This window comes from Artibeus jamaicensis, unplaced genomic scaffold (assembly GCF_021234435.1).
Source record: "Artibeus jamaicensis isolate MK-2021 breed Jamaican fruit bat unplaced genomic scaffold, CSHL_Jam_final contig_466, whole genome shotgun sequence".
Classification (NCBI taxonomy): domain Eukaryota; kingdom Metazoa; phylum Chordata; class Mammalia; order Chiroptera; family Phyllostomidae; genus Artibeus; species Artibeus jamaicensis.
The window spans coordinates 17,989,916-18,012,366 of NW_026521844.1; the positions used below are offsets into that span (position 1 = coordinate 17,989,916).

The following is a 22,451-nucleotide window of genomic DNA, read 5'->3' on the forward strand; positions in this document are numbered from 1 at the left end:
ACATTTAAATAATTCTATAATAAAGTTTATTACCATTTCAGTAGTGAAAGTTAAAAATGTCATGATTACAGAAAAATAAAACACAAAGTCCAGCTCATGACCAGATAGCTTCTGAAAATTATGTCAAAATAAATGCAAGAGAAAACAAATGACTTATCTATATAACCTCACCTTTCACTCAAGAAACATTTTAGATATTTGAAGTTAAGAGATAGTCTGACAAGTGTGATTCTTAAAGTATGCTTTATTAAGAGCATTAAAGTTGCAGAAACAACTTTATGTTGTAAAGGCACAGGGAGACAGTTCTGATAAAATATTCAAATTAAACAGTAACTTACAGTACAAAAGACAACTTTTAATGCACATACAAACCCCAAATGTCTGATTCAAAAATATTTTACTGCATCTATTAATGGGCAATGATTAAAAATATAAATTGCTGCTGTATAATAAATATCTGATAGTGAGTATCTCGATAGCAAAGTGAACAAAATATTTATTGCTTTTCACATACACATTTTTTCCCTGTAATTTGAAATTCCTAATTCTTCTAGCATCTTCTCAACCTTTTTCCAAAGAAAAGAAATTCCACATAATCTGGGGGAGCGGGAGGGGAATGGCAGTTTTAAAAACCACCTGAAGTGGCAGTCACCACCGGCGCTGTTTTCTCATTTCCTCTCCTGCGATCAGTCACTTTCAAAAAGATGTTTGCTAGACCACAGAGAAGCAACCCCTCTGTGGTCAGCATTCTAAGGTTTGTAATGAACACTTTATCAAATATAAAAGGTGCTCCGTTTTGAAAATGTGTATTTTGTCTGAAGCTTTGACTAAGAGGCTTGAATGTCTGACAAGAAATTTTACCTAACTCCCTCAAAGTTGTAAAAAGCATAGTAAAATTCCTAGCACTTAAGTGTTTGAGGGCTAGTTGATAATATGCAACATACTGATGTATAAAAGTTAACATACTGCAATCTATTTTATAATGAAGAGATCTTACCCTTCATCCAGTTTTAAACTGGGATTACCTTTATTAATAACATCCTGCTCTTTTTTATAGCAACCCAGTTACAGATGGTACAAATAGAATTTCCATCATAATAATAAAATAACATGAAATCATCTTAGCTTAATGAATGCTATTTCAACTTAAGATATACCTACATTAAAGTATTTGATAATTATTGTAAAGTAAGTTAACCATGTCATGTTCAGTGTGTAAGAGCTATTAATACGCCTGGCAGAGTTGATGTTTAATAAATAGTCGCTGAATGAATGAAAAACAGAAGAAAAACCTGGCTTTGGTTGTGCATATTTTAATCACTTTCTGATTAAGAATAAGGTCAGTCTAGAACTAAATACTGCATACTACACCAAACTTTTCCATAAACAAAATTAATGATTTCAAACAGAAAAATATCACTGTCAGCGATAGTCAACATATATAAATTGTAACTTTTAAAATAGCCCACGAATTTCACATTTGTTAATTTTTACCCACATATTTATATTTTGATGTCTGATGTTTAACAATTAGGTAGTGAAGACCAAGTTTGGCACACTAGCTAAACTGTCTGCTTACAGTAAAAATTACTAGTTCATCAATCAAAATTTATGAGGCCCGATCAAACTCAGATGATGACTACCACGTTAATCTTTGTCAAATCTACTGATGAATGACAGGTAGAATATCTTTAAGTTATCTGTACTGACAAGCGGTAGCTTACCTTTTGAACATAAAATAACCAGGGAGATTTCAATTTAATAATGACGGAGAAAATATTGGAAGTGGGATAATAAGAATGAGTAAGTGACCAATTTTAAATTCTAACCATAGGACTAGGTCTAATATTTCTTTGGCATTTGCATTACTATCTTGGACTAGAGTTAGCATTTTAAAAATACTGGGTTTTTTTTCCTCTCAAAATTAACATCAATGTGAAAGTTAATAATATACTCTTATTAAAGCCTTTAAAGGACTAAATGACATTTTGCAACATATGCCAACCTCATGTTTAGTGTATACTTGTAATTACTGGCATAGAGTGATGTAACTGTTAAATAACCTTAAATGACCTCATGCAATGGTGAAACCACAGAAAGTGGGAAGGAAAGTATTTACATAACATTCAGCTTTCTGGAAAAACACAGTAAACCTGGGAATCCTGCCTAAGTTAGTATGAACCGCATAGCACTGAATGAAAACTAGCCCAAATTTAAATGAACACCTACAGTAACCTGAATACGTAAGACTGAATACAAAACATAAAAATGAAAAAACAAAAACTATACATTGGAAGGAAAAAGTGACCTATAAAACAGGCCAATCTAACTTGACATTCAAAGAAAATGTAAGAGATTCACAAAATCATGATAGTAATGGCAACTAAGTCAAGTACCAAGTACCCTTTGATACACAAGCCAATGTAACTATCAGATTCATTTCCAATAGCTTAACGATATTTTTTAATGCACTCAGGCATTCAAGGGGGCAAAGCAGTCAAAGAAAGCTCAAGTCTCCGAAGTGTAAGAGCAAACTTATTTGCAGAAGATTCATATGATTTCTGAAATAATGTCTTATTTTTGATGGATGTAATATAAGATCTATCAGTGCACATTTATCATCCTCCAAATGTATTACTTCCAAATTTCCTTTTTCTAGACAGTTTTTGTTGGTTTAGTATTAGCCAGTGCTATTTAAGGGAGGAAAGTTCACCATAGACTACCTCACATTGTTACTTAGTTGTGCTAGGTATTCACGCAGTTCCTTAGCAGCCTGGAACCTGCCGTAGCGCTTCTTTGGGTTAGCACACTCGTCCAACAAGGCCTCCAGTCGGCCGTCTTTGGCAATTTCATTTGGTGGGTCATGAAGGAGCCCTCCAGAAGTGCCACGCCACGTGGCATGTCTGGATAAGAGGTTCTGACAAACAGCATAATAATTGTGGTCCACAGTGGCACGAGCACAAAGAATTTCTTTTGAAAATGATAAGCAAGCTTCCTTATCACAGTCATCAAATTTGCTTTCATACCACACATCCCAATTTTCGGGTTTATCTGTGAAAGAAAAAAAGCAGAAAGAGAAAAATACATTTTAACAGTTTTTACTGCTTCCCAAAATATAACAATTCACTAACGTAGTAGTATTTGTTCTTAAAATTGTATTTTGACTTTAAACATTTAAATATATTAATTTATATATTGATACAAGATTTACTGTGAGCACACAAGCTCCGGGCAGAAGGATCAGATGAGGTCCCTACTACTGAAGGGTTCAGTAGTATGTCCAAACTTTTGGGGTCTCTGGGCCGCGCTGGAAGAAGAAGAGTTGTCTTGGGCCACACATTAAATATACAAACACTATTGAAAACTGATGAGCAAAAAGAAGGTTTTAAGTAAATTTACAATGTTGTGCTGGGCCTCATTTATAGCCATCCTGGGCTGCACGCAGCCTGCAGGCCATGGGTTGGACGCCCTGGGTTGGACACCCTAGGGACAGGGAAACCTTCCATCTGTATAAAGTGTCACGCAGTAGTAGTAGGGCACAGGAACACAGAGGAAGTGCTACTTCTGCCTCAGGTTGCTGAAGGCCGCCTTACAAGATAAGCAAGCCAAAAAGGAAAAACATCACTCTAGGCCTCCGATTCGGTATGTGCAAAGGCATGGACTTAAGGGACTGGTCCAGCTAGTTCAGGAAAGAGTGAGTTCACTGTGGCTAGAGTGCATGACAGGTACTCGGGGAGGAGGTCCAGAAGAGACTAGAGAAATACAATGTATCTTGTGTGGTCGTGATCATGATTTGTTTTATAGAAAGATAATTCTACGCTGAAGACTGGAGGACTAACACAGTGACAGCAATTAAAGAAGTCCAGCCCTGGCTGGTGTGGCTCAGTGAACTGAGTACCGGCCTGCAAACGGAGAGGCTGCCGGTTTGATTCCCACTCAGGACCCATGCCTGGGTTTGGGGCCAGGTCCCCAGGCAGGGACATGGGAGAGGCAACCTATCAATATGATCTCTTGCACATCGATGTTTCTCTCTTTATTCCTCTCTTCACCTCTCTCTAAAAGTAAACTAAAAAATCAAATAATAAAGTTTTAATAGAAGAGGTAAAAAAATCCAGATTGTAGAAACATCTGTGACAAAAATAGGTAAGTTTATAAATAAAGTTTAAGGTTCTAATTAGATGACAAGGTAGACACTATTAACATAATAGTGTTAACATTTTATAAGTAAAGTGGCTATGAGGTATTCAAATGAACATATAATATATGCAACTAGAAACAAACTCCAAACTTATGATTGAATTCAGAAATACAGTACATATATTTAGAATGCATCAGCATAAAAGCCTTGATGGACCCAAGAGAATGACCTGATTGTGTTAGAAAGCATGTTGAAAGCAAAGGAAAAAAAAAGACTGAAGGCAGAACCTTAAACCTTAAGGGTTTGTCAGAGGAGAGGTTAGTGAAAGAAATTCATTGGGCAAGTAGTTATCTGAATGCCTACTCTACAACAGGCAAGGGTGTCTAATGGTAAACACAACAGATTAGTATGCACTGTCCCTATCCTCGCCGCCCTACAATCTAGTAAGTGAAAAAGGAACTAAGCAAGTAAATAAATAAACATTATCTATCATAAATTGTGGGAAACACTATGAAGGAAACAGTGGAGAGATTTATGAAAGAAACACCCTTTTTACTGTTAGATACAGTGGTCAGGTCTGAGAGTGGAACTAGGCCTTGAAGGACTAGCACCTAGAAGCATATGGAAGGGGGAGGAGGCATTTTAGACAAAGGAAACTAACTGCACATGGAAAGCCCAAAAGTGGAAAGGTTCATTCCAGAAATCTTTAAGGCCACTACAGCTGAGACACTGAGGGCAAAAATGGACAGAGGGACATTTTAAAAAGAAGCCCATTAGGGTGAGTCACACAGATCATGCTCTGGGAGGAGTCTAAATTTTACTGAAGAACAGTAGGAAGTCATTAAAAGCTCTGAGCAAAGGGGAAATAAGATTAATGTTTTTTTTTTTAAAAAGGAACTACTAAAACTGAGGAAAGCCAAGGTAATAAATAATTTCAGGAAGTTGTTACTAACCAGTGACTTCAGGAATTGGCCAATTCAGTGGTTGCTAATGGTAATGCAGACTTCTGAGCCAGGTTTTAATGGCTGAGGGATGAATGGAAGCCCAGGAAGTACAGAAAACCATGTAAGCAATACTCTTAAACACAGGGGAAAAGCAGGGGAAAGCAGGAAAGAGTCTCGGACAAGCCTGCACATGGAAGGTAAGAGGAATGGATTGTAGGGAGGAAGGTGGGAGTTCAAGAAAACCTATGAAACAGGGTTGGACACAGGCTGCCCTACGTATGAAGAAGAGGGATGAATGTGTACTGTTTTCACTGGTGTAGAAGTTAAAGGCAAGGACGACACTGATGGAGATGCCCCATCAAAACCCACATTCCCTGTGAAAGAAAATAAGGTCATTTACTAGAAAGAGTTCGGAAAAGAGGGTGAAAAAACAGATGTGGCCTTTTGCAAAGTGGCTAGTTAGCCCTACCAAGAGCCATTTGAGAAGAACTGAGCAGTGCTAACAAAAACCTGCAGCAATGTTCTTTGTGTGAAATGCAAGAATACCGAAGCTACAGGTTGTATTCATTCCAACTCAGGAATTCATTGGTGTAAGATTGTAAGATGTATTCCGGAATGTCCACATCAAAAAAACTACAAAAATCAATTTACAAACACTGGACTGAATGCATATTTTAACAGCTTAGGCAAGCTGGCAGAATTCTGGGAATATAATAGAAACCAATGAATTGTGCATTTTAAGAAAGAAAAGCTTGGTGCACACGCTGCTGCCACCCGCACACATGAAGGAAGAGGTCCAGCACTCCTGCACAGTGTCCGCCCCATAGGAGGCCCTGCAGGGCAGTCAGATATAACGAGAAAGCAGTCTGGTGAGTGTGGAACCAGAACAAGGCACTGAGAAAACCAAGTATTTAACAGGACCAAGCAAACAGAGTCCACTTAATCTACTGCTGTTACATTCAAGGCGTTCCCCAGGTGCCACAAACTTTAGTCTCTGCTGATGGAAAGTGCCTCATACGAAGGGAGGGGAGGGAATTAAAGATACAACACTCTCACCAAAGAGCAACAACTTCAGTTTCTTTTTACTAAGTAATATAGTTATAGAATTATAGGCTTTGCAATGCTTTAAAATTCCTAAGGCATTTAATTTTAAAAACACTTCAGACATTCTGCCCACCTACACTGTGAGGAGCTCACAAGTAAGTGGGGAGCAAGGTTTTGGGTAAGATGTAACACTGTCAAACCAGGTTAGAGATTTGCAGCACCAGGAATCACCTACACTACACAAAGGGACCCCATAGGACAGCACAATCTTTCTGGTAGTCTGTAACCTGTATATAAAACTTAATTCTGCATTAGACTCCTAACCCACAGAAGACAGTGGGCCATGTAAAACAAAAATGAAAACATGCATATATACACACTCCTCTGAGTCTCAATGAACCAAAAGGATATTTTACTAAATATGAAGAAACCATGATTAAGAATGAATGCATAATAAATCAGTATTTATTTACTGATACTGATCAAATAAAACAAAGAAAGATGCAAGGTTGCCAACTAGAGTGAAAATTACAGATTTGCTTCATACAAATGTAAACATCATTTTGACATAGAGAAAAAAAGGCATACAAAACAAACCTAAAAGTTATATACTTACTTTGTCTAATTAGCCTTTTGTCAGCAACCAAAACATTTTCAGCATCCACAATGATTACCTTCCCATCTCTAGGACCAACTGCAAAATTGTCAAAGCTGACATCCAGGAGGTAGAGTGCAAATTCAAAGTCATTGTTTGTAAGTTGCTCTGCTATTTCCATTAATTGCCAAGCGAGGTCAACTCGTTTCTCCCATGGTGCATTAAAGTAGCTCCACAGTTCTTCTCCAACATAATTTACAGCCACCATTCTTCCACAAGCTCCAAGGTACTTTGCAAATGGCCAACCTTCATCAGATGGAAAACTCTACAAAAGAATGATCTTAATATTGTAAGAGATGCTAATGAAGATAGCGTAGGTCTATCCCCAAATACTCTCAGTAGAGATTGCATAAACTTGGATTTTCTTGTTATAGTTACTAGTTCAACAGAAACTTGTTTCTTTTCTAATTCATACCATTACTATAGATCTGAGAAAAATAAATAGGTAACTTTACCTGATAAAGCTAAAATAGAATAAGTACTGCTTCTTAAAATCTCAGAACCAAACTGACCAACCAACAAAACAAAAGATACTCACTTATTACCAAATCTAAAAGTATTAATGCTTTCCTATCCTAAGCAAAATATGCCAGGTGGTAAAAGACAAATACCATATGATCTCATCTTTAACAGGAACCTAATCAACAAAAGAAACAAGCAAAATATAACCAAAGACACAGAACAGGCTGACAGTGACCAGAGGGGAGGGAATTTCAGGGAAAAAGGAGAAGGGTTTACAGGAGGAACAAATATAAAGGACACATGGACAAAAACAAGAGGGGTGGGGAGTGGAAATGGGAGTAAAAAGCAGAAAACTGTACTTTAACAACAATTAAAATTTTAAATAAATAAACAAATAAAAATAAAAGTATTAATGCTTTCCTTTAGCCTTCTGGTTTGTGTTAAGTACACTCAAGCAATCCTTTCTTCTGAATGGAGAGCAAGGCAGGCCTATTATTCAGCTGCATTTACCAGGCACCAGGCGCTGGTGTAACACTGGCAATAAGAGCGAACTAAACAGTCTCTAAAATAAAACCTTTAGTAGGAAACAGGTATCAGACAAATAATTGTGAATATAATTAGTGTTAGTTACTAAGAAGTGGTGCAGGCCCTAGAAGTAGAATTCAGAGGAAGATTCTGGCAAATGTAGTGCTTTTTACCCTGCCCTCAACAGCTGGTGAAGGGCAATCTGACATCCAATGAACCCAACCTCCACTCCAAGTATCTCTGGCTGTAGGACACCACATTTTCTGTTCACCTTTAGCCCAACTTCAGAATTATTTATTCTCCTATCTCAAAGTTTTCAGAGAGATTTTATAACCACCAGGAGGACTAACATTCTAAAGCAACAATCTCCCATGACCATGAACAAGTTGTTTTCAGGTTAAATAAAACGAAAGGCTTTATCTGAGGTATTTTCCTTTAGCAGAGCACCTTTCTTAAATTGGAAAAAGGAAACTGAGAGCATGACGTTTATTCAAATACTGCAGGAGAAGCACAGGAAAGCATCACAGAGTAGACATGTAGCCTACTTCTACTGCTAAATATCAAACAATCCACATATGTTCGGAGAGCTGGAGATGACGAGCCCTCATTGTCTTCTTGGACCCCTCAGGAAAAACGAGTAGCATCAATTGTAGCCTGAGCTTTCATAAATTTGACAAAACTCAATAGTCTTACATTAAAATGTTTATCAACTTTTAAAACAAAAAGATTTCTAAAACTCACCCGTATCCAAATAATTGCCTATTTTCACATTTTCTTTCTTCCCATTCTGTCAATTCACAATAACTACTTGTTTGTACACATAACATTTTATTTTTATCTTCAGTTTTGTGATAAAACACTAATCATATAAATAAAAAATTTAGATATGATAGCATGAATCTTGAACTATAGTAAGTGAATTGATTCAATTTTAGTCAGAGAAAATATTTACTAATTCTTTAGCAATTAGGAAAAGGCATATTTTTAATCTTATATCTGAGAATGTTTTCTTTCTTTTGGGCATTGGGAAAAGTGACAGATTGACTCCTCTCCAATGTGAAGTGTAAGAACTGTTTGCTAACCACATGTTTTTAACTCTTCTTCCCAACTTAAATTAGTTAAAAGACCTTGGAAATTTTGTCAGACAAAATGTTTACAAAAGTGTTAACTGTTTCCCAGAAGTATTAATTTATAAAGTTATTGGCATAAAAAGTAAAATCACTAAAAATAAGTAAGTGTGTGAGATTATATAGTTTTAACATGCAGAAGTAAAACAAAATACTCCTCCATACAATTCTGGTGTGTTATTCATATGCCATATTGTAAAACAGACACAAACATATCTTTGTGAAAATAAAATGGTCTTTGACAACAGGAGAAAAGGGAACCCTGCCAACATCTGCACATGTACAAATGTCCCCTTGTTTTTGGAGCCTTTCCAACTGGCAAACGACAGTCAAATATCCACTTCATTACCCAAGCCCCACACTGAAGAGGATAAAATATATGACTAAATGTCACACTGAGCAACTTCACAGCCGTGTAGTGATTCCTGACAACGCTAACGGACATCCTGCTGGGCCTTGTTTTAAGAAGAGCACTACAATTCTTTCCTATAGTTTGATACCTACATCTTTTAGAAAAACTTTAATGAATTCATTTATACCGCCTGCCCATATGACAAGAATTTTTTATTGTATAACCAAAATCGTCAGATTTCACTGATAACAACAGAATTTTTTTGAACACTTTCATGTAGTACAAAAAAATGCTCAATGGAAGCCAACATAATTATAATTGTATTTAAAACAATTTGGGCTTAGAATCAAAATTAGTCAAGTAGTTTGTGAGACAACATTTTAAGATGTGATGGCATGGATTTCTTAAGTATATCGAACACCAAGAAACATGACTTCTCACTTCCTGACTCCCAGACTCCCACAACACACAAAATACAGTAGCTAGAATAAGCTGACGCTGCAGTCCACATTTCTCAGATTTTGAACCAAATCCTAAGATCAAATTTTCAAATTGCCTAGAACAACAGGCACATAGTTTAAGGTAATGAGAAATAAAATGTGTATATTTTAATGAGCTATTTATAATTGAAAAAATATGTACACATACTTTCCTGTTAGGAAGGAGTTTTTAAACAAATAATGATTTAAATTATAACTGGATTACAAGCACTACAAGTAATTGTTCAGGGTTTTTCATCCTGTTTGAATGTATGTCATAAAGATAAGATGTAAAGTTTTTAAAACTAAATATTAATTTCAGATTGTATAACTGCACAAAAGTTCTATTACTCTAAAATACAATAATACATCTGTTGAGTATTACTATCGAAGTAAATATTAAAAATGGGTATTTAAGTATTAGCCAAACATAGTTAACTGCTAAGACTTAACAAAATATTAAATGTATTCACTGTTAATTTACAAAATAAGAATTTGGAAGATGAATCATCATGTCTAGGTATTTTTTACTTATTTTTAACAGAAAACTGTAAGTTACTTCTTGGATATTGTTAAACTCAAATAATACTAATAACATATCATATGCATTAACAGTAGCTTAAAAACCAGATTTCAAGTAACAAATAAACAGAACTACTATGATCATCTTTTGTTTTGAGAGAAAATAAAATGAAGGTGAGATGACATGTCTACTACCAAGATAACAAAATTTAAATTATTTTATATTCCTTATGGTGTCTAATATAAAATTCTGTATTTATAAAACAATATAGTATATAGTAGAATAATCAAGTTAAAAATAAAAACCTAGCTTGTAAGGTCGACCTTCACCTCTGCATCTCACTAGCTGTGTGACTCTGGCAAAGTCAAAACTTTGTATCTTCCTCTATAAAACTGGAATAACACCTGTACCAACCTATTTATCAGGGCAATACAAGGAACAAAGAAAAAAATGCATGAAATATTATTTGTAGATTTAATACTACTTTATAAAAATCGCTTACACAGAAACATTTCAATACTTCTTAATTAAATCTGCTGAATAAGAAGTCCAGATATTTATCAAGAGATGTGCTGACTTTATCACCTATCTGAAAGTTATATATAAATAATGAATTCCTTCCAAATATAGCCAAGAACCACTAAATTAGAAATACACCTTCACTGTCCTCTAGCAGTTTCTAGTTTACAGTGGAATATATAAATTGGTCACCAGACTTTAAAAATGCTCAGTGTTCTGAGAAATATATAGGGCATCCACAAGTACTAAAAATACAAAATTTAAAACTTGGTAACTTGTATACACATAAATACAGCACTGTAATTTGTTATTCATTGAGTAAGCAAGCAACACAAAGTAAATTGTCAATGCTGAAGTAACCTATTATCTATCTACTGATCAAAAATCAAGTATCACATTTATGTGATCAATAAAGAGGATGTGAAATCTAATTCTAGAGTTGGAAGGTACCTGAGTTGTAAATCTAGTTCAATCTTATCAGCACAACTGAAGTGATTCGCCTAAACTTATACAAGTAATACAGGCAAAGTCAGGTTAATCCAATCCCTCAGTCCAGAATCCTCCTGTTTCAGAAGTTTTCAGATTTTGGAAAGGAAACAGTGTATATATTTCACATTTACATTACAATGCCTCCAGTGGTCTGGTCTGGGGCAGCACCTCACACACACACAAAAAAAACATTATGCTGCAAAAAGAATGCAAGTGCATTCATCCCAAGTGGAATAAAACACATGAACTACTTCATGTGTTTTCACATTTAAAAAAATTTTCACAAAACCTATTTTCTACAGGTTTTTAAATCTGGAACTGCCTATAAGGGGCTGTAAATTAACCCACATTTCACTGACTACTGTAAGGAGCTGAAGTATAAAGCAGTGAGAGAGCTGCTGTGGCATGAAAACAATGTGAATTAAAAAATCCTAGGTCTAGCCTAACCCCACCATGAAATGCTAAGTAAACAGCTGAAAATAATATACACTCCATATTCTCAGGAAGCTCTTTTAGCCTGAGGTGGGAGGATTATTATTCAACACACATAAATTATAAATGATGGAATTTGTTACAAATTACAGAAAAGGAATAGATCAAGACAGAGTAGAGTCTACTTATTAGATTGTGTGGTAAAGGGCAACCCGTCTAAGGAGGTGCTACATAGCTTGAGATCTACAGGATAAGTGTATTACACAGACTGAGGGTGGGATAGTAAGAATTTTCTACACACATGTTACAGCCAGAAACTGTCTTCTCAGAATCGGCGGAGGGGCACAGAGATGGGGTGGAAGGCCAAAGCATGAGGAGCAAATGGCTTGAGGTACAGTAATCGAGTCTGGAGAAGGAGGTAGGGATCACATGATGCTGAGACTTAACAGAATAAAACACAAACTCCTCAACATGGCCTACATGCTATAAAAAACCCAAACACTGGGCTGGCCAAAAGGTCCATTTAGTTTTTTCTGTAAAATAAAAGACACATTTTTCACTTTCACCAATTCTATATTGATTTGGATATTTGAGTATGTCGGCTGTCTCCCACTATTGGCTTCTAGTGAGTAGAGGCCAGAGGTGCTGCTAAACATCTTCCAATGCATAAGACAGCCCAACAGCATAGAATTATTTGGCCAAAATTTCAATAGTACCAAAAACTTCTAAACCCCTTTGACACATCTGATCAGTCACAGCATATTCTTCATACACAGCACAAATCTTTTTTTGCATTTCCGTTGCCTTTTTATCTTTCTTGAAATAATAAAGCATAATATGCTGAAAATGTTATTTTCCATCTTCAATATTAAAATGGCACAAAAACTCACCAATTTGGTAAGTTTTTTAAAAGCACCCTGATATGAGAGCTGCCGCAATACAATCTAACAGAATCGTTTCAAATGAAGTTCAAGACAACTAAGCACTACTAGAGCCATGGTACAGAAAAAAACTAAAACTTTTTGACCAACCCAATACATGTCAAAGCTTTAACTTTCAGCAATATCTTACATATTAGAATTAACTAATATCAAGTTTTTAAAGTAGCATAATACTTTTTGATCAACAGAAATTGCTCTACCAGGTCATTTTATTCTGTCAGAACAGAGTCATGAAAAGAGGAGACATGGAATGTATGAGTAAAAATACATAAAACGTTACCTCTGGGCTTTATTCACTTAATTACTTACAATGAATGGCATGTAAATGAGGTCAACTCTAATGTGCTTGTGTTCCATTACTTTTTTCCTCCTTACATGACCAAAAGTAGGATTTGCATACTAAATTTCAAAGACCATAATTCCTTCCATACAAAAAATATAAACTATTTTATAGTCATTTATTACATTACAACATACCATTAAAAGGAACATAACTTTGCAATGTGCCTAAGGACGAAATATGTTACAAAACTGTTTTTTCTTTTAAAAAGGAAATTTCTAGTAAAAAAGAAACTGACTTAAAAAGAAATCTATCAATAATGAAAACATACTCTAAGATCTGATTACAGATTTTCAACAGAACTGGCATTTCTCTGAGTGTGTGCACAAACAAATTTAAACTTGAGAACACTTCTACATAGCAAATGTTATCAAAAGCACAGAAATGCATAAAGGCTTCATTTAAGTTTAAAAATTATTTGTAAAAGCTCAAATTTTAACAAAATTCCACTGTAGTAATGCATGTTATAACAGCTGTTCACAGAGATTAGTCAACTGCACTGGTGACAGACTAATGTGTTCACAGCTTTGTGAACTGTCTGGAGAGGGAATAGAGTAAAATTACTGGGATAATTTAATGGTTCCCTAATTTTTGTTGAAATTACTCCCAAGACCTTAGTTTTTTAACTTATACTACCAAAATCCATTACAAATACTGGAGATTCAATCTCAAGACTTTCAAGTCATAAGATAGGTTCCATTTATTTCATTAAATGATTTTCTGAATGTCATTTTCTACCCACATAGATTCCAAAAACATTAAGCAATGCTTTGAAAATAGTAAGGTTGTATTATTTCACTAAATGTCATATCCAAGAACTATATCTGAAACTGGAAACTAATGTCAAAACACATCAACAACAAAAAAGCTACCTAAGTTTAATAGAAATAAATCATCAGTTACAGCAAAGAGCTTCAAAACGCTTTTCCCACCAAAAAAAAAAAAAAAACCACTTAGCCACAAATTTCAGATATGCATAAATGTACTTATCTCAATTGACTGTTCCCTACTTACTCTGACAACCGGCAATTGTGATCCACAATTCTAAATTGAAATATACCTACAAACCCAACAGTCAAATACATTCCCAATAAAACAAAAATTTGAAAACCAATAAGCTTCTTTTGGCCCAATAACCTAAGAATGCTAACTTACTTTCTTTAGTCAATATCTGGTATCTTTTAACAGCCTGCCAATACTAACATCTCTGGCTCCTTTAAAACAAGACTGGATTAACAATGGTGCTTCAGTAGAATCTAGCAAAATATCTGCTACTAGCACAGTATCTCTCTCTGTCAAAATACCTGGTGCCCAGTTTTACATTTGTATTCCTACTATTGCCTTAAATTTAAAACAGCCAAAACAAAACTCTTGCAGTCCCTGTATTCTAAAGCCATTCCTTCTCTGGGCTCCTTCATGACAAAGAGGACTCCTTAGTCAGTAGTTGCTCAGACTGAAAACCCAGGAGATAGCCTTTATCTTTCTCTTTCCCTCATACCTTAAAACTTCAGTCAGTTGTCAGCTATTTCTCCAAAATATACTAGCTCTGACCATTTTTCACAAACCCCACTGCAACCATCTTAATCCAAACCACCAAGCTCTCTCCCTTAAACTAGTTCTCTAACTGCTTAAAACCCATTTTCTACAAACCTGACCCAGTTAAAAACACTTCTGGTGTTTCATATTGCTCTGAAAATAAAATCCTAAATTCACTATGTATGGTTATAAGGCTATAGAGGATACGGTCCTTGACTACTTTCTCTGTGATCCTATATTCTACCGTATTTCCCAATTCCCATGCTTGATCCTGCATGGAGGCCTCTTCATTTGCAGCATCTCTTGCCTAAAAACCCTCTGCCCTCAGAATTTTGCACCACCGATTTTTTTTCTCATCATTCACACCTCAACTAAAATGTAACATTCTTCCTGACCATCCAATTTCAAGTATTCTGTTCCCAATCCAATTCTCCATCACAGGAGTCTGCTCTGTTCTTTTTATAGAATGTAAATTTGAAATCACCTTGTTCTTTATTTGTTTGCTGTCCACACCTAATGCCCCAGAAAGCAATAGTTGTACAACCTGTGCCTTGTCCTGTCAACTTTACTGTATCCCAAGGGCGTACAGATCAGCTCCAGGCACTACTGGGCAGTAGCACACAGTTCCTGCCAGGTCCCCTCACTTCAGAGTCAGAACTCCAATGAGCACTAGAAAGGCAAAATATGAAGACCCTGCAGCGGCATACCTACCTCGGGTAACAAATCTGTTAACAATCTGTCTCAGGAATGCCTATAAATGTCCCAAGCTAAACCTCTATTTTAAAAATCATTCATCAGTGCACTAAGTACAATTATTAAACCATAATATGATTTACAGACAAAATTAAACTATTTGCTTTGTGCTATGGGTCCTTATCTAAACCCTGTTTCCTACAATATTCATTTTATTCATTGTACTTCACATGGAACAAATCCCTAACCCCCTTTTAATTACGATTCCAAAGAAACTATGGCTTGAAGCAGAAGCCATAAAGGTATTTATCATGTGTGTACACATAAAGGGGGTGACATCTGAATGTTGGTTAAAGTAAGAATAAAATTTACATATGTCTAAGAGAAATATCAACATCATGTACTAAAAAACTTTTCAACTACTATAGCTATCTAAAAATAAAATAAGGTAATTTACAAAGTAATAATAATGTTTTGTTTAAAAAAAACTTTACAATGAAAGATATTTTATATATGTTATGTAAGTAATCCTGTTTTCTATAGTCTTTAAAACAATCCTGTTGGATAAATGTTAACATTCCAATTTTACTGATCAAAAATCTCTGGCTCTTAAACATTAAGTGACTTGCTCGATGCCACCTAATAACTGTACGGTAGTGCAGAATGCCCCTCAGTACTGCCACCACTGCTCGTCCTCTCCCATCTATGGGCAAAATCCCATTTGTCTTTCAGAGCTCAAATCCTCCATGAAATCTCCCCTAGTATCCCCTGCTATGAAGACAAACCCAGGTATCACTCCCTAAATAAGTTACCTAATAGAATGTACGTCTTGTTTGTAGTACTTACTACATGATATCGATTACAATAATTTACTTATCTCCTACACAGCAGGCTCCTTGCTGCCTAGAAAGATCTTTCCAATCCAAACACCTTAGATCAGTCTATTTGTTCTTCAAATAGACTTCAGCTCTTCTGACTCTAAGTCCAGGACTATTGAGCCCAAAGAGCTTCTAGCTATTTCACAGATAACTTCTGTCAAGAATCTGTTTTTACAAAAGGCATACAAATTGGTTACATAACTAAAGCCTTTCAGGGTCTATGACCAAGATGAATACATAACCACCCTCATCTTACCTTAGTAATTTACAATCTTAAGACATTTTACAGTTATATGCTGAAGTTCACTGTATGTGCAGGAAAACACATAGGGCTTGTACTTTAAGGCCCCATTAGCTTAATGTACACATGAATGAAAAGGGACAAAAGAAAAAATGTCAGCATTCTGTGAGGAGTCAACTTGGCAATGATGGCAATACCGGAAGTAAGCCAGAGACCATAAGCCAAAAGCCAACAAAACAGAGAATAAAAACCAGTCTGAAGTTTCCCCCGAGAAACTGAACACCCATGTCCAGAAAGCAGATCCCCAAACCTTAAGCTTTCTATTTGACCCCTCAACATGCTTGAGGAACCTGTGCTGACCCATGCAGTGGAAGCATGAAAACAAAGAGTTCAAAGATTAGACAAAAGTACAGAAAGAACCTCAGAGTTAATCATGGTCAAAAGATATGGATTAATCTAGAAAGTAGGCCAGGGTGTCAAATGATTCTACTCCACTGATGTGGAAGTGAGGCTTTTCCTAAGGGTTACTGCCTATTTCTATGATCTTTCCAATACAAGTCTCCTTCTTTTTTGGATCTGAGGTACACAGACTTACTTTATTTTTTTTGGTATGCTTTTTCATGAAGGACATTCAAGTGCCAATGAAACCTCTGCTAAAGATAAACAACAACAACGACGAAAACCCTCTAGACTTAGGCTTATGAATTTACTGGATAAAAGTGCTCTGCTCAGAATAACCTAGTCAGAAAGAACCATCTCTGAAGCTAAATCTGGGAATGCAGTCACTACAAGCAGCAGTCAGGTGGAGAGAAGTACGCAGCTCCCTAAGCTTGAAAAGAAATCTAGAACATCCTTTCTGAATTCTATGTAGCTCTACAAGATTCTTGGCTACCTTTACCTCCATATAATTTTTTTCATACATATTTCCTACAACAGCAGTTTCCAATGTTTTGTTTTAATCTGATTTTATGTGTGTAAAAATTTAGGGGTGGAGAGACCACTGTGAAGTAAGGTTATCTATTATGTCCTCCAACCTATACCGTTAGTGGGGACCAAGTCCCAACACCTCCAACCCCCTTTTAGAAGAGCTGAAACCCACAAATTAAAGTCAAGCTCAGAAGAGAAGTAGAAAAATAATTATTTCTCAAATCAAGAGTTTGAGAGTCATGGGACCTTGGAGTTCAAAAGGAAAGAATCTAAACCAACAGTCTCATTTTACAAATAACTAAAATGACCCAGGAAAATAGTCTATCAACCTACGATTAGCTAAATGGCCATAATATTTTGTTTACTTCAAAAACTACAGCATAGGCAGTACACCTAAAAATATGTTCTTCTCCTGCAGAAATGATTTTTAAGTATAAAAACAACAAAGTTTCCTGTAAAAATTCATCTTATATAATACAGGATTATAACTAAATCAATGTAAGTACAGATATGGTTGAGAGCAGGAATTGTAACTGTTTTTAAGGTGATCCATACCCAAAGAAGTTTCAAAACAGATGACCAAATGCATTAAAGTTACTTTTTACTTTATTTAATGTCTAACATTTATTGAGTACTTACTAGACATCAGGCACTATATAAAGTGTTTTCAATATATCATGGCATTTACAGGAATTAAAATGAAAGCTTAAAATGAATAGCTTAAATAATGATAGTTACATACTATAAAAAGTAACGAAGTCCTATTAAAATCAGGATTCAGAAACTTAAGGCAAATAAAGTTCTACAAAATGTAAGAGTAAAACAAATTCCCAACTCCACCTTCCTAAACAACCAGGAGCTTCTTTGTTTCTGTAAACAAAACATCTTCACTATCTCCAGGTGATTAAGTCAAGAGATACAGTCCAGACTTCAGGAAATCTGACATTTTTCTCCCACACACACAACTTCTGTAAGTTCAAGAACAGGTAAGTACAAATATACTGGTAGAAAATGTAACAATACAATAACAGAAAACATGTTGCCATCCTGCCAACACCTCCACTTCTGAATATTCCAGGAATGCTATTGCACAATATAAAACCAACAATGTCCTTCTCTCCAATTTTTTGCACAGTATTATGACATACTTGTAATTAAAATATACTTCTTGGTAAAGTAAAAACTTGAGGATGAAAAGAAGGTATCAAAATAGAAGATAAAGGTACTAGCATTATCCTGTGGCTTGATGTTTACAGAAATTTTTTAGGAAATAATTCTGTAACACCACACCCTTCCTCGGAGCTGGAGAAGTTGCTGTGTGATAGTAAAACTATCCAACAATGGAGAGGGAGTTATACTTTCATACAATTTCAAATGGAAATTCTATGTTATAAATCTATATAACCATAAGTATGTTTATAATATCCCTTATAGACATTTAACACCTTTCAAATGTCCTTTCCGGGCATAATAGAAACTTCAATTTGTTACTGTTTCTTACAATCAGAATAGGCAAGTTTATGGTTAAATTCATATATTCTTTTTCAATTCTTTCACTGGTACCTTATCGAAAAAGATGTTTAAATGTTTATTTTGGAAACATGTTTACTACACTGGGACTTTTTGTTAAGAGTTTGGCAACATCAGCTCAAAAGGCTTTTTTTCCAAAGTAATTAATTTTTAGACAATGTAAGATAGTCTGTCACCAAATGCCAAAAATTCAGTAAGTAGCTCCCTCTCCCAGGAAAAACTGAATTTCTCTTTAAACTGTAAAATACACACTTATACCCTTACAAAAACATTTTTAAAAATACATGAACCAAAATATACATACAAATAGCCAAATCTGGTGAGTTTTTCTATTATCAATTAATATTCCAAAACTAACATAAACAGCTATTAACAGTTTTATGGAAACCAGTATAAATTTTTAAATTGCATACATTTGCCTAGATAACAAAAAGCAATTAACATCATGATTTCACTTAATGCACAACAATCTCTGTACTTCATCACAGAATTTTGAGATTCATTTTAGTGGTTTTATACCATCGACACACCTCAAGTAATAACTGTCCACATTTCTTAAGTCACTAGTTTTTACCAAAGATGAAGTGGTTCTGTAAAGAAAGTAACAGCTCTACAAAGATGGCTTATTTAAAAATAGAGTCTTCTTATTCTACCTTCTTGTTAATTAAGTTAAAGAATAACAATATAACTGATAATAAAGAGTACACTTTATATTTCACAGAGTATGTACAGAACTGGGTTGCATAAATTAAAAATGCATTTACAAATGCCAGTCAACAACGCTGATAGATATATTTCTTCACATACTAAAAACTCTCCTACCTACAACCCATCTATGGATACCCCCTCGTTCAGAGCAATTGTATCACTAAGTTTAAACTACAAGAATATAACTGATTTTTAAAAAGAGTTGTTTACCATTAAAGATGAAAATAGAAAAAGAAACAGTTATTTTGAGGGGAGAGTTGATCAGAAAACAAGATATAAGCACCTGGCTATCTCAACTGTGAAGTAAATTGAATATTCCAAGACAACTTCAAACTTTGAAAAATAGAAAACCTTCCCAAATAAAGCAGGTTTACCTTAGTGTAAATCAAATACCAAAGTTTTTCATATTCAAATGCCATATGTTTAGAAAGAACTACATACATAACTCATGATGTTCTTAAAATATTAGTTTTAATATTAAATGTTTCTTATACCTCAATACTGAGTTATTACCTGATTAAAATCTTTCCAATAGTCAGCCACTATTATAAAGTACAGAAAACATGTATTTACTGTTACTATAGATCCTTACTAAATTTATGAATCCCAGCAAATTTGAGAGGCTAATCTACACAGCATACTACAATACTTAAGTTTTCTCCATGGACCACCTTGCTAACATAACCATCTATTTCTCAAAGAAAAAAATGCAGCTTAAATTGTTTAAAAAATTGTCAAGTGTACATATCATAAATACAGCCTTAAACTTTTGCAGCTGACTAGTTTTAAAACTACCAAATAAATTTCTTCAATGGACATTTAACCATTTCACTGTTAAAAAGAGCAGGGTTTTAATATACAATAATGTACTTTGTATCTGACCTACCACATACTACATTCTAGCACACCTTCAAACTTACCAAGATCTACACTAAAAGTTTTGTTTAAGGCTAAATATTTATATTGTGTTAAAATTATTTGGCTGAACTATTCAAACGAAACTGGTTTCTCTCAGCTAAGCTGGTATCGGAGCTTGAGAAAAGAAAACAACATAAATGAACATGGCACACTACTAATTTATTCAACCCTGTACAAACTCTCCAGCCATCAGTGACATTCTTAACATTGCAGAAAAAGCATAAATTATATCAAAATTACTTGTGATTGATTTTAAATAGTGTTTTTCCCCTTGTACTGAAAATACAACAAAAAATCTGGTATGGAAAAAGAGCAAGTAACTTTCCCTGCGGTTAGCAGGAGGGATCACACCCCCACAGTTGTAATCACTGTCCAAGGACATCGCGCTAAAGCCGGGTGGGAGTGTGTAGAAACTCAGTAACTACTCCAAAGGTGAACAGAGATTTTTGTTTTGGGTTGTTTTTTTTTAAGTTTTGTTTGCTTTTTGGCTGTCACCAGTAAAAAGAACTCAAACTACTCCCCTAAAAGGTATGTTTGTTTTCAAAAGAAAGAGAGTGCCAGTAATTCAACTAAAGGAAAGGTGAAAACTTCCTTCCCATTTCTAGCCCTGGCATAATATTTCAGGTTTTTTCTGCAGCCAAATACCAGACGACTAGGGCAGGTCACAGGAGCAGGATGAAAATGTCCGTCTTGGCTTTAACCTTTTTGGCCGCCAAGTGGAACCGAGCCTTAACTTGTCCCTCCCCTTAAATCCCACCCAAAGCAAAGATTATTATTAACCCCGCCCCGACCACCGGCCCCCTTAGCTTCCCCAGCTTGCCCCCAGATTAGCTCTTCCAAGGATCTGCCAGGTAAATGAGCTGAATAAGACAAAGACCAACTGTGGGACTGAAGTTACCCTAGCAATGCATGTTACTAAAGGGGAGAGCAAACGCAGTAAAGAAACACTTGAAAAGAACTAAAAGATGTCCAAGGACTCGTGAACAGACTGCGCCGTGGAAATGCAACCCTGGGAGGATAAAAGCAGAAAGGCAAGGAGGAGAACAGAAGAAAACTCGTAGGAAAGACATTTTGGAAGCATACCAGACGCGCTCCCTCTGGCGTTGAAGGATCCACTATCAAGTCCTTGACGCGACGCGTCTAGGTGACAGGAACGGATTGCACCCTCCGGGTCGCCCTCCGCAATCCCATACAGCGCCCAGGGGACCCCAGCGCCGGCCCTTTCCCACACCTGCAACCTGGCCCAAGTGGGCCGGGTCTAAACTGGGGAAGGAGCGCCTGAGGAGCCGCCTCTCCCGGCTCCCGCTCCCAGGGCGGCCCCTCCCGCAGGCCGCCCGGCCCGGATTCGGTACCTACCTGTAGCACCAGCGGCTCGGGGTTGAAGGCCAGGGTCAGCAGCAGCTGCATGCGCTCCGAGTCCTTAAGATTGCGGAGCAGAAAGCTGCCCGAGTCCTTGGTCTCGGCGTAGCGGCGTACCAGACGGTCGAGCAGGCGCTGCGAGGGGCAGTGCACCAGGTCCGACCAGCCCTCCACTGCTTCTGGCGTGAGCAGCCGCACGTCGCCGTTAAGGCGCGCGAACTCGGTGCGAGGCATGGCCTGGAGCAGGTCACAGCGCGGCCGGCCGGTGGCCCGCTTACAGATGCTCTGGTCGAGCTGCGCCAGCTCGCGCTGCGAGCCCAGGCGCTTGAGCACCACGCGCCGGCGGCCGCCCTCGCGGGGCTCGCCGTACTGCGCGAAATAGACGTTCTTCACGTTAAGAAAGTCCAGCAGGCGCAGGCGGCCCCACGCCTCGAACACCACCTGCCCGTTGAGAAAGCGGCGGCACCAGCTCGTACCAAAGCACGCCGGGCACTTATTGAGCTGCAGGAAGCGCCGGTCGGCCAGCTCGTTGCGCTGCCAGGAGGCGAGCAGCGACGGCGAGTGCAGCACCATCAGCACCAACAGGCTGCCCAGTGCCGCCAGTTTCAGCGAGCGGGACAGGCGGCCCAGCTTAGGGGGCACCAGGCGCCACATCCCGCCCGCTGCCCGTCTGCACCCGGAGGGCGAGGGC

At 36.8% G+C, this 22,451-nt stretch overlaps 1 protein-coding gene across 2 annotated transcripts; it reads right to left on the reverse strand.

Annotated features, from left to right (window-relative positions):
• Positions 1 to 226: 226 nt before the first annotated feature.
• Positions 227 to 22,414, reverse strand: DIPK2A (divergent protein kinase domain 2A). Of its 2 annotated transcripts, none has more exons than XM_037153406.2 (3): positions 21,758 to 22,414; positions 6,743 to 7,046; positions 227 to 3,051 (listed from the first exon to the last, which is right to left on the reverse strand). In XM_037153406.2, exons 1-3 carry the CDS (start codon positions 22,412 to 22,414, stop codon positions 2,720 to 2,722), a joined length of 1,293 nt encoding a protein of 430 aa, XP_037009301.1. In that variant the 3' UTR covers positions 227 to 2,719. The 2 variants fall into 2 exon arrangements, with proteins under 2 accessions (XP_037009301.1, XP_037009302.1); XM_037153407.2 differs by lacking the exon at positions 21,758 to 22,414 and adding an exon at positions 21,485 to 21,677.
• Positions 22,415 to 22,451: the final 37 nt, after the last annotated feature.